The sequence below is a fragment of the Macrosteles quadrilineatus genome, unplaced genomic scaffold (assembly GCF_028750875.1).
Source record: "Macrosteles quadrilineatus isolate MER2022 unplaced genomic scaffold, UCM_ALF_1.0 Scaffold_1__1_contigs__length_201487025, whole genome shotgun sequence".
Taxonomy (NCBI): Eukaryota; Metazoa; Arthropoda; class Insecta; order Hemiptera; family Cicadellidae; genus Macrosteles; species Macrosteles quadrilineatus.
Window position 1 is genome coordinate 161,261,879 of NW_026542594.1, and position 13,579 is coordinate 161,275,457.

At 36.3% G+C, this 13,579-nt stretch overlaps 1 protein-coding gene across 4 annotated transcripts in view; it reads left to right on the plus strand.

The window, feature by feature from the left end:
* The window catches only part of LOC128988600 (serine-rich adhesin for platelets-like), a 271,927-nt gene that overhangs the window by 252,267 nt on the left and 6,081 nt on the right, over positions 1-13,579 (plus strand). For all 4 annotated transcript variants that reach the window (XM_054410025.1, XM_054410056.1, XM_054410046.1 and 1 more), the window contains 10 exons: positions 1,510-1,666; positions 4,912-5,110; positions 5,919-6,105; positions 8,147-9,078; positions 9,472-9,704; positions 10,749-10,961; positions 11,133-11,236; positions 11,370-11,534; positions 12,396-12,542; positions 13,440-13,514. In XM_054410025.1, the coding sequence (XP_054266000.1) occupies positions 1,510-1,666; positions 4,912-5,110; positions 5,919-6,105; positions 8,147-9,078; positions 9,472-9,704; positions 10,749-10,961; positions 11,133-11,236; positions 11,370-11,534; positions 12,396-12,542; positions 13,440-13,514 (2,412 nt within the window). The remainder of the gene's footprint in view (positions 1-1,509; positions 1,667-4,911; positions 5,111-5,918; positions 6,106-8,146; positions 9,079-9,471; positions 9,705-10,748; positions 10,962-11,132; positions 11,237-11,369; positions 11,535-12,395; positions 12,543-13,439; positions 13,515-13,579) is intronic.

Sequence of the window (13,579 nt, forward strand, 5' to 3'; positions counted from 1 at the left end):
TATCTGAATAAGCGACTCCTCGTTTGATGGATTTTGAATACATAAAAACGGTTTCCAATTCCTTTAGCAAACGCTATAAGGGTCTTTATTTTTGCGGCGTTCTTTTACGCGATTGTGGGTATGTTTTATAACGCGCTCCTTTCTAAACTATCCAGCACGGTGTTTTCATGATTGTATGTTAAAATGAACTAAAGTAGAGATTTAAAACTGCCACGACACTAAAACATAATAATAACAACCATGATGGTATGCGTTTTAACGTACGTACTGTATAGCTAGGAACGTCACCCGGCATTATTTTGCCTCTATGGTGATTAAGTTTAGCAAATAAATAAATAAAAATTCCTTTTATTAGCAAGCGTTCCTCAGTACACACTGTTTTGGATGGTCCTTGTAAATTAAACTAATGCTGACTTAAAACTAATGAAAAAAAAACACAATTCAAATATTTACAATATATTTTTGTTTTCTGCAATCGTATAAGTGTTTTTAAGCCTTGATATAAAAGCTGGGACACCTAGCAACTTAAAGTCACATGAGAGGTCATTGTAGGCTACAGTTAGTTTAGGCCCAAAGTAGGGAAAACCTCTGTAACATTAATAATTACGGTGGTTTCATTACAATTTTCACATAGTGATTAACACGCATTACATTCTTAACGTGTGTGTGTTAAATTATAAGGCAAAAATGTGGTTCAGATTCCACTATATAAACTGTAGATGTCATTTGGCTGGATGGGCTATTAATTAACAGCTGTCCTTACAAGACTACAAGATCGCGCAACTCATTCTACACTCATCTTCATTTATACTTGGCCTAAAATACCTACATTCGTATGGTCGCCATGTTAAAGTAAAGTATTAAAGTATGGTTATATATCTATGCACGTACCGATATACCACTACCTCATCTACCATTCTTTTGATACTGTGTACATATTAGAACTGGAATTTAGTGTCGTTGAATAAAGTTATAGTAATAAAAATAAAAATATGCCTGTGATCGAGGTTAGACGCACTTGCAATTTTGAAGCTCTCACTTAAGTGTTTGAGTGATAGATGGCTCACCTAAAATATTATTAAAGGAGAACTATGAATCATGGTAAAATATTATAGTTTCTTGTTTGATTATTACTATTAATGAAATGGGCTCAACAACTAATTTTAGCAGTTGTTAGCAATAGCAGGAAAGGGTCCACATTATGTGCCTTTGTATACTACGCCTGTTAGACAGGATTGATGCGGATTAATAAATATAATATTATTGCTTGTACTACGTTCATTGAGTAAATATCCTTCATAGCGTATAATAACCTATCTAGCCATACTAGCTTAGGATGAAGGGTTATCATACCGTTATATGAATTGCACTATTCCATGAAACCAAAATATTTTTAGGAGAAAGATTTAATTTGTTTTCTCTAACAATCCAACTGTAGCTGTGATTTAGTATAATTTTGGTTATTTTGTTATTTTAAGTACCTATTAAAGGTTTGTTGATCTTTTCTAGGAGTCGGATGCGAAAAAGTGTGAGAAAAAAGAAGCGAATGGACCTCCGCTGCAGACAGCCAGTATGAGTGTGAGGGCGCTCATAGAGGAGAAGATCATTCAGAAGAGGATCACTACAAGCCTCGGCGCCCACACCCAGACTAGCCTTACTTACTCCAGTAGGTTGCCTCAATTGTTTTATATTTTTATACTCGCCAACTCGTTTTTTTTTTTTTTTTTTTTTTTTTTTTTTTGCGGTTTGACGTGGTGGTGCCTTGACAGTGACCCAGATGTATCTTAGCTTAAAAATGTATATATAGTCAATGGCTTAAACCCACCAACCAACCATCACAAGTAGACTTCTCATTCCATTCCCATTGTGCATTTTGATACTCGTTTTTCGTGTCTAGTTCAAAACACCGGTGATACTAATCGCTAGTGTTGACGATCTTTGTTTCTATTATTTTAGAGTTGCGATTTGCGATTTGTTTTTTGTTTATATAACTAGGGGACGAGCAGTGTTGGGAAGTAGCGCGTTACAAGTAGCGACGCTACAGTAGCGCGCTACTTTTTTTGTAGCGTTAGCTGTAGCTACGCTACTTTTAAGATTTTGTAGCTTTAGCTGTAGCTAGCTACATTTTTAAAGTAGTTGTAGCGGAATTTTAGCTACTTTTCTCGCTACATTAACATTTGTTTGAGATAGTGATTTTTATCATAACCTCAACCTTATGTGAAACAACCTCTTTCAAACTGAGATTTTCAAAAAAATTAGGCCTACTTTCTTTGCTTCAAACAGCTGGTTGCAGCCGTTTCATTCCCTATTACAACGTTGTGTGGACATGGAGGCCATTAAATGAATGTTATCCACATTTTTGGCTCTCATTTCCTTAATTTACTACTCTATGATTACTGTCAGATAAAATAAAATCGCTAGATGCAGACGACGTTTAAACGGTACCGGTGACAAGAGAAGCTATTGAATTGAATGCTTGCAAGTGATTGACAGGACAGGGGAATTAGTAATCAATTTAGTTTCTTTATTATATCGATAATGCTTCAACTTGGGGTTTAATGGAAACCTTGAACTTGAAATAATGAGAAAGCTGGTCTATCAACCTTTGCTTCAGCTGTTGATTGTGGTTTATCATCACAAGCCCTTCCTTGGTTAGATTACGAAGATTTTTTCAAAGGTTTACTAAATTAGCAAAGAGGAAATTACCTTATGGGATTTAAGATATGCCTAGACTACATGATAATTGTAATGAAAAATCTCCATATAACATGAAACTTACATTGAAAAAAAATAGCATAGTTTGCTCCTGCTAACAGCTCTTGTATAGGACTGAGGCTATGGTTTAAGACGAATACCAAGTTCAATTATTATGAATATATCTGTTTAGTCCTTACAAGAACAAGCCTACTATAGCCAACTTGTTACATAGCCAAGTAGGCCTACATGTTATTTTTACTTTACAAATTTCATCATGTTTAAATTAAAAGCCGATTTCAGGATAAGTTGCTGAATACTGTTTTCTCTACCAACTAGGTTGAAGCACAATTTGCCCTATGCATAATGACAATAAAGGACGATTTCTTGACATTGAAAAGTGTTATTCGTAGAATAAGTAATTTATCACTTTAAAAGTTATAGCAATGTTGTTTTTAACATTAAAAGTAAAGAAAGGCAATAAACTCCAATTTCAGTAGGCTAGGCTCTGTAACACAAAAAGTATTTTTAAATAATCTTTTTGCAGTTTTATTGGTCTTAATTGTTGATATAAAACATCTATAAATGAATCTATATTCAATTAATAAAATTAGCTTTTAAAATATAGTTTGGTTGTATGTCCTTTGAACTTAATGAAAATTACATTTTAAGATGCTTAAAAATAATGCAATATTTAAAAATAATTACTAAATATGATGGGACACCCAACTATTTGGTTCTGTTGTTGTAATGTTAGGTTTATAATGCCAACAAATTAAATACAATCTAGGAATAATTTGTTTTCCAAGTAATGTTAGATACAATACTGACATTTTTTTAAATGTTTGTTCAATAAAAATGTAGTTGCAATTAATTTTACATTTACCTAATGTGCGTGGAATAAAAATTAACGTCTTTGGAAAAGTAGCTAAAATTGTAGCTGTAGCTACATTTCATTGTAGTTGTAGTTGTAGCTAGCTACTTTTTCGGAACTGTAGCTGTAGCTGTAGCTAAGCTACTTTTTTGGAAATGTAGCAGTAGTTGTAGCTAGGCTACATTTTAAAAGTAGCTTCCCCAACACTGGGGACGAGTTATTGTTAATGATTATGTGTTTTATTTGGTTAAAAGAGGTTTTAAATGACTGAAACACAAGAAACAAATTGTAACAAAACGCGACCTCTGCAGTGAACCAGACTAGCTGTGTCCGGTGCACTGCAGAGGTCACGTTTTGTTTGATAAAAATTGGCTATATTTTGAGCTATATTGACAATCAAATTGGCTCCAGTTGTTCCATAAGGATGAAAAATCTACTAAGGGAGTATGCTTTATCCATGCTAAAACTAAGGGAGAAAATATAGACTGTAGTTTACTCAATGAGTGGCTCATTCAACTGCAGTATGTTATTCTTTTATCAATGGCTACAGCCTACAGCCGGTCCTTGCAGAATGCAATGTCGACTTTAGTATCTAAAGTCAATGCTAAAATACAATTACAACACTAAATATTAAAAATATCAACTACACATAGTAAACTAGCAGCTTCACTAAACTTCGTTATAGTGAAATCCAAATTTTCAATAAGCGTCCGGAGGTGAATTTGTGTTATAAATTTAACATTACAGCTGCATGGTTAAATCTAAAACTGTACAGAAAATGTATCTATCTATGCATACTGTCTTCTCTTCTCCAGTCAAGTCAAATGTCAAATTCAAAACACACAACAATAACAAACAACAAAGCAAACAGCAGAATACTCGATACAAACAAATTAGTTAGGAATATAAATCATGTCGTGTCGTTCTCTAGGTTAATCGTTTGAGCTGCAGGTCTTTAATCTTTAAGCAAAAGAGATAACATTTATTTGATTAGTTAGTCCTACCGAAGATACAATGGTTTGTATAAATTAAGTCCCTGAGCTAAGCATATAAAATTCCCAGCTTTTTGGTGAAATTAAAAATAAACTTCCAAGTGAACTGATGCTCCAGAACTTATTCTGTGTAGGCATACAGGCTACAGAATCAGCTCAATTAGATGATATTAAATTTTGATAGCATTATAGGTACAGTAGTAATTATGAAAGTAAACAGATTTGAAGCCAATGGGAAAGTGCTGAGGTTAGATTTCCTTGCTATCCACAAGGGGCTTGAGGACTGTGTAACAGCAAGGGTTTACTAATCTAGGTACCACTCTTTTAATTTTGTGTGTTTGTTTATTTTAGTTCCTTCTGTTCCAAATGCAAACGATGCTCCCGATAAGAGTTCTTCTAGGAGACACTCAGACTCGGAACATTTTCTGCCTCCAAGAACGCCTTCAGCCCAGGACTCTTCCAGTCATTCCACCAACCCTCAGGATAAAACCAACTCCAAGACGGGTGTTAAAAGGGCAAGCTCAGATCCTGGTTCACATCATAGCCAAAGGTACATTTACTTACACTTTTTAAGATATTAAACCAAAAGACTACTACAGCACTATCAAATTTTATCCATCAATTAACCGACTCAAACAGCCTACACTATATATTTTGTAAGTAAACTACATCCAACACTCAAGTCCTAAACAATAACCCTCTAAATTAACTTAGCCCTTATGACAGATAGGCCCCATATTTATAATTTTACCTTCATTTATAACTTTATTTTAGCAACCATAACTTACAAAAAAATAAATAAAAACTGTGCTGTTTTGGTGCAACCTTAAATGGCTAGTTTAACTTATCAAAAGTGTAAGAGACGATTCTAACTTAGGCTTGATCTAGGATTTAAGCATCCAGGTCTAAAATATTCAGGTAAGGCCTACCACGTAATTTAGTGTCGGCCATTAAGCTTAGTTAATATATTTTTTGTGCTAGTGTGGCAGGCATCAGTTTAGGAAGGTAGGCCTACTAAGGATAGGCCTACATACAATGGTAGGCTACACTTTAGTGGTGTCTACTCTAGCACTAGTCCCTGGTATAGTCCAGCACCCCCCCCCCCCCCCTCGCCATCATGTACTACAACGCTCATGGTGGAGGAACACTTTGGTGCCCTGAGTGTGATAGGAATTTCCACACGATACTTGCTGCTCGGGCCTTGGGCTCTTTCTTGCTTGTCTAAAGTATATATTTCTGGCACAAACATACCAGAAATTAAAGTTGTTCCTTAAGGCTGGTTCCTGTGTATCTTCCTTCTCTGGCGAAAGTGAAGCATGACTGACTAAGACCTAATGTAATGTTTGTTTTGCCCACAGCCCACAACTGCAACTGAACTTTCAGAATGATAGTTCGTACTCTCTTGGAGTTTACAGTGGTGAGGATGGGACTGGTGGGTATTTCTCTCCGTCACTGCAAGAGGATGTGTTTCAGCAAGTTCAATCAGTGCAAGACTCAATGCTGCTTCACGGTGTTGATCCAGCTCAACTTGCTGAATCCATCCAGGTGAGTTGATTACTAAAACTTAAAAGACTTTATTTAGGCTATTCATTACTCACCTAATCAATGTATAAGATTGTATATGACCAAAAAGTTAGTCTACTTTTTAATGACTCAACAAATAGTAGTACACAGTAATATTTTGATTTGCTGGGAAAAAATATTACTGTAGGGTACAGTTTGGATTTCAGCATGAAGAAAAATAATATTTTATTTATTATACAAAAAAAAATTAACAGTTTTAAAAAACATTTTTTTATCTAGATAATATTTTTGCAATGGCAGATTTATCATCTAGAAAATTATGATATACGCCTTGGCTAAATAAATAGGTCTACCTATTTTTAGTCCAAAAGTTAGACTGTGTTCATGAATCGATTAAACTTACTTCAAATTGACCCAGTCCCAATTAACACTTGATCACCATAACAATAATACCCCCGCCGCAGCAAACCTGACGCCTAAGCGAATTTCCATTTGGCTGAATTGATTTTCAATTGATCTATTTAAATAACATTAGGTTTAACGAGTACCTAGGTTTGCTGCTACAAGGAAACTAATAAAGTGTGTGTTTTAAGTAAAATAATTATTGCTTAGTATAAAATGAATATATTTGCCAAGTTTGATCAAAAGATACCCATAAACAAGCAAACTACAACATTTTACAATATTCTCCATAAGAATAACATGGGAATTTTAAATTTACCATTTTTTTAGTTTTCTCCGTAACCAATAACCGTACAAAAACACTTTGATATACTGAATTGTTTGTTTTTTTAAGCTCTTTAAGAAGGTTTAGAGAAAAATTGGGAAATTTTGTGTTTTGAGGGTCAAAAGTGAGAAAACCCAATTTTTACCCCATAAAACCCCCCATAAAACCCTGTTCCCATGGTCCGATCATGCTGGATCGCGAACTCATTCAAGTTTATCCCGCCTCACACCTTCAAACCAAATTTCATCAAAATCGGATAAAAATTACTCAAGTTATCGTGTTCACGGACACATATATATATATATATATATATATATATATACATATATAAAAATTTGAACGAGTGGTGTTTTCGGCCTCTGGGGACATCAAAAAGAAAAAGTAAATCGGTCCTGGGCCTAAGTCTTACCATGAGACCTACGGTAATAGCTACTTCCCTATAGGGAAATTCGCTAATAAGCAATAAAAGTACCCGCACCAGGGCAAACCTGCAGACTAAAGGAATTTATATTTCCCTGATTGGATTTTCAATTAAATATATATTTAAATAACATTAGGTTTAACAAGTAGCCTACCCGATGTAATATAAAATAGGTTTGCTGCTACAGAGAGGGTTTAAATATAGTGTGTTTTTCGTAAAATATTAATAGGTAGCTTAAGATAATGACCCATACTTAAGATTAAATAATTAAATTTGCCAAGTTTGATAAAAATCTCCATAAAGAAGCATTCATTCTACAACAGTTTAACGATTTTTAAGAATAAAATAAGAATAACTATAACTATAGGCCTAATAACTATAAAAAAACCTCAATAGGCTATACTCAATTATTTTTTATAAGCTCTTGAAAATCGAATACCTACTTAAAAAGAAATTGGGAAATTTTTATGTCTTGTTGAGGGTCAACCATTATAAAAACCAATTTTTACCCCATAAAATCTCCTACTTATAAAACACTGCTCCCATGGTTTGATCATGCTGGGTTGCAAACTCATTCAAGTTTATCCCGCCCTACATCTTCAAGCCGTATTCTTCAAAATCGGACAATTCAGAGAATTTTATCGCATTCACTGACGTTATAGGCCCTAATATATATACTTAAACAAAAAATTTAACGAATCGGGTTTTTGGCATGTAGGGACTTCAAAACAAAAAAATATATTGGTCCAAAGTCTATGTCTTACTGTGCCACCAATGGTAATAGCTACTTCTGTTACCCGCGGGCTTGCCCCGTTTGACTTCAAAAGTATTAATAAAACTACTGATTGCCGTACCAGAAATGCTTTTTACACAGTAACTACATAGTTTGTTGCAATTGTATGACATTGTTTCAGGCTGCGGCACTTCAGGACATTGCTTCATTGGAGGACTACCAAGACAACTCTCAAGATCATCAGTTTCAACATCACCAAGACCTACAGTCTGTGCTCAACTCTCCTCTCCCAGTGAGCCTGGCAGACTTTGCCTACTCGCACAACCAGAACGGCTCACACCAGTCTTCCGAGAGCACTTACGCACAGTCTCCTCTCCCTTCGCCCAGTTATACGTACCCGACTCCCCCTGCCAGTCAGGAAGGACAATCTCCATCGTTTGGTCCTCTACAGTCTGTGATCTCAGGTCCCGCTTCCTCACCATCTCCTCTTTCGGCTGCCTTTTACACTTCGACAATGTCCAGTTCTGCCGCAGTTGAAGCAGCTTTGAACGAAGTTCTTCCCATTAGCACAATACAACACGTCTACCCATCACCTCCCCCTCAATCCCCTCTCTCAGCTACTCCGGTGCCCTCCCCCCTGTCACTCCCTGCATCGTCTTCTTCACCGATACCTCATCATACGCTTCAATCCCAAATGATGCCGAATTCAGATGATCCTCTACTCTCTAGCAGCCCGAAAGACTTTGCATCTAGGAAAAGATTTGACTTTCATACGTTTAAGCTGTTAAATAATGGAACGATCGACTTAGGTACCAGTGGTGCCCAGGATGTAACGGGAATCGTTTTGGACAGAAACGGAGAGCTTAAGTTGATTCAAACTTCATGTAACTTCCAGCCGGTGAAAGCCACAACGTTGCTGAACGGTACAACTACAGTGTATGTGAACACCAGGCCTAAAACTGAACCTGACTGTGGTGGAAAGGTGATGAAGACGGTGGTTACGGGAAAGGGAATTGTTCAAAAGCCACATATTCATAGGACAAACAGTGCACGCTTACTAGATCATATCAAAGAGGAAATAATAGACGATGATGTGTTTTTAAGTCCAACCAGGTACTTATTGTTGATTATTTATTAGGTACTAGTTATGTCCATAATATATTTTAAACTATTGTATAAACAGTCCAACAAATTACTAAACTGTAGACCTCAGTTTTGATTTGCCATTGAAGCTAGCTTGCTTTTGATTAGTAATTAATCAATCTTATTTGCACACAGACTAGAATGTCTACAAAAGTAATGTTTTATAACACTCTTAAAAAAGAATAGTAGGTGTTTCAGAGAAACTGTGTGATTAAGTAGATTATAATACACTCGGTTTTTTTATGTGTTTATTAATGTAAATTGGAGTAAAACTAATGCACTAACTAATTTTTTACAAGTAGCATTATAGTATCACTCTTTGGCTATTAAAACACCATATAGCTAATATTGAGTTAATTACAGTATTCCTGCCAGCCCAGTGAGAAGCGGCATCCCCCGCAAGAGGCCGAGACTAGAGACATTGCAGCCTCATCACTCTCACCAGTCACGACTCCGCAGTCAGCGCATACACCACCCTGCGGCTCCCATCCTACCTTACACACCCCCGCCTCTCCTGCCACCCACTCGTCCTGGCCAAGGTCTCTACTGGCAGGCTGTCACACCACACTCGTGGCCAAGTTCTACCACTCTCAAAGGTGAGACTGTTAAAGCTATGGCCAGATTTTGAACCATAATTGACAAAGTTTGGTTGAGCCACCAACTAAGTATGTTGACGTAAATTTTGCTTTTGTATAATATGTGCCAACTTTATGGCCAACCAATCTGAAAGGACAACTTATTATTTATTTAGCTATTATCTTTTATGTCACACAAACTGTCTTAGTGTCAACAATAAAGGACGAAACAAAATTTGTATTGCAGAACACTGTAAGGGGCTCTTTCATATTCCGTTGACATAAAAATTGGCTACGGCGGGTCTATAGATGTCTACTTCTCTAGGATTGGCATTGTCAAGGCCCAAGTTGAAGTTGATACCTATAAATAAAAATAGTCCAATTTTACCTATACCTTGAACTGCAGATTTATTGAGCCTCACAGTTTTAAAAAGTAGATTATTTAAATTATAACTGTATAGTTAACACAATCGCTGCTGAGCGCTAGATGCCGGGACGGCGCCAGGAGCTAAACTAGCGCTCGCCACTGCGTAACATTGCCGCTGATACACTGAATTGCAGTAAAAATAACATTAGTTATACTGAATAGCAATGTTCTGCAATAAAACTGTCTTTGGACATAGTACCAAGCGATTCTGATAGATAGCAGCACTACCCAGGTTGCAGTCGGTAAAGTAGTGTCGCTATCTAGCAGGAAAGAGGTGGAACAAAGCCCTTTTCTATACGACCCGGTGGTGATTTTGGGAAACTATATTTTTATTGTCAGAAAAGTATGTCCCCACGAGCTGCAAAAAAATATAGGACGGTCGTGAAGAGCTGGCTGATCGATTAAACCTTAAACAACAATGAACGGTGACGTTCCGGAACGTTCCTAGCTCCTGGCGTCGTGGCCCCGCTGACGTTTCGGAATGTCCGTAGCAGCGAACAAGTTAAAAAATATTCCAAAATGAAAGCCAAAAACTGAATTCAGAAGCTTATCAACAATATACAAAGTTACAAAAATTACCTTTTGTCCATAATTAAAACTGTACTCTATATACTACTAAAATGTTTGGTTGGCTGCAGGGGAACTGCCAATGTCAGAGGATGGAAGAGAAGATGTTGGGGAAAACGGTCCAGAGACTGACCTGTCGCCTCATATCAACATCGGATCACAGTTCCAGTGTTTGGTTCCTCCGTGGAGAGGAGACCCAGAGCGAACACATCGGCCCAACACTCCTCCAAAAGAACACCTGCTCTGGGACCCTGGCATCAGCAAACTCACCTCTGACACTGAAGGTCACTCTTACACTATCAACTACTATCTTATAAATATTCTGTTTTTACCCTTGGAAACTATTAAATAGGAATATTACTGCAACATTTTTCAAGCCAGTTATGTGTGCATTCTGTCTGGAACTGCACTGCAAATTTTGGATAATGTTTTAACCTGTGTTGTTGTTGTTACAGTTGACATGTACCTGGAGTTTGCCTGCTGTGCTGCTGTGCCCGGAGGTGGCCGCAACAAGGAGTACGCATTACATCTGCTCCATCTCTGTCACGGCAACATTCATGTGAGTCATCCACCCAGTAGCTAATGTAGACAGGTTGGATTATTGAACTGATTAACCAATCTAATTACTTAATTACTAACTTTTGGATACTCTGGTCATGCCAGACAGATAAGGGAAGAAAATTTGTTTACAGGAGGCCATGTTGAAGCTGATGCAACCCACCCCTTCTCTTCCAGTGGGGCATCCCCTACTGGCTTTCCAGTACACTGACAGTGACCGCTGGAGTGCTGAAGAGATGGACGCATTCCACCAAGGCCTCAACAAGTTCGACAAGGACTTCACATCAATATCTCAGGAGGTATTTACTATTTTACAAATGCCTAATTTGATTGGTCTATTTTGAATAAAATGAAAAAAGTTACCATCTAATGAAAATATTGAACTCATATCATATAAGAATCAGAAACTTGATCAGCAATCAAATTCCCTGTAATACTGTAACACACTGTTCTGAATTTCAAAACTAAGTAGACCTATATAATTTTAATTTAATTAAAAAATATAATGATTACATATAAACATGCGTTTGACTAAACTCAGTTGTAAACTTCAACTGTTAGCAATCACATATATCAAAATTACCTATCTATAATTTGATTTCATGGGCTGTAGCTTATTTTGCATTCTTGTACATATCTATTGTATAATACAAGCTAACACAATCATAATAGACCAAATTATTGTATCACTTACTACACAGCTGCTTGTTTGGATTGGAAAAACTGAAAAAAGTTTAAAGTCATTTGAAAGGTCATCTTTACATTAAGTATATTTGTTTTCTAGCTTGATTTGTCAAAAAATTTTGCAATATGGTGATAAATATGGTTCATCACACGGGCAAAAAGTCTTTCAACCCTCGCTCATTTTTCTCGAGTAAAACTTTAACTAGGGAATCACCAAACTCGTAGACGTAGTTGTTCAACGGAATCAAGGTCTGAAAGTAGATTTTTTGCCACTGATTGAAGCAGTGGACAAGACAACAACTGGATGCAGGTTTGCATTATTGGTTTATTTTACTGTGACTGTCAGACACTTAAAATGTGTTTCAACAGTCTGTTAGATGAATGTTAGGTATCAGCTGGTGTGTGATTGGGAAATTAAATTTCACAATGCTATAGTTTTAATTTGCGTTCAAAACATTGATTTTTTGCATTTTTAGGTTGGCTCAAAGTCAGTGAAGCAATGTATTCAGTTCTATTACTTGTGGAAAAAGATTTGCCCAGAAGATTACAAAAGACTTCGACTGGGAAGGCGGAGAAATAAAGATTCAGATTTTGAATATGAGTTCTCAAAATCCGACATTCCTGTGAGTATGAATATTGTTATAACAATTTGAAAAGTGTTAGTGATGAGTGTTATGCTAAAATTTCATAAGAATTTGAATTTTCAAGAAAGATAGATTCTTAAAAGTTTCATAACTTAAAACCTTTTTGCTTTTGAAATCAGAAATTAGATCCAATACACTTGGACACTTTTAGTAGTGTGGAAATGGATATTTCACTGAGATTGTAGATTATAGTAACAGTGATGGGTAACAGCGTTCAATCAAGAGTTGAGCCTATTCTGACCACCAGTTCTCAACAATACCAATGCATGGACCCTATTATGACCAATAAACCACAAATATACCTACCAAAAAAATGTTACGTATGAATTTCACGGAAATAAAATTAAAATGTAAAAATGCGAGGAGTGCCGGAAATGAAGGCCCCTAACAAACTCTTGTCTTGGTAAAGCAAGCTAGTTAAAATGAGACCAGTGCCATTACTTTTTACTTGTCCACTACTATTCTAGCTCACACCTCTATGGGACTATTAGTCTCGGCATGGTAACCGAAAATATGTCTGTCCTGCCTATTAAAATCTATTTTCGGTATGCAGAAACTGTTTAAAAGTATAAAATAGGCGTAAGTGGTTTTGGAGATTGGCAGAGGCTGTACACTAGACTAAGTACTTAGAAGCACAAGCATGAGAGAGAAATTTTATTGCTTGAACTGTAAGGTACTGCGACGGATTTCCCAACCATTACTTAACAAATTAAACGTGTGATTTTGAGGCTGGGAAAATCACAGAAAATTTTTAACAATGATTGTCTTTTTACAGTATACTAGCTAGGTATTTGTTTTTAAACGTCTATAATAACATGATTTATTGTCATGTGCCAGATATTTCAGTTACAAGTTAAAATATGTTTTTATTTTCAGGCCAATGATGTTGAGCTGGTGTCTACAAGCTCAGAAAGCCGTTTATTTGTATGCGAGTATCCAGACTGTTCAGCTGTAAGTTAACACATTGTACAGTTTAGAAGACCGTTATGTCTTTTGTTCAGTAGGGATACACCATA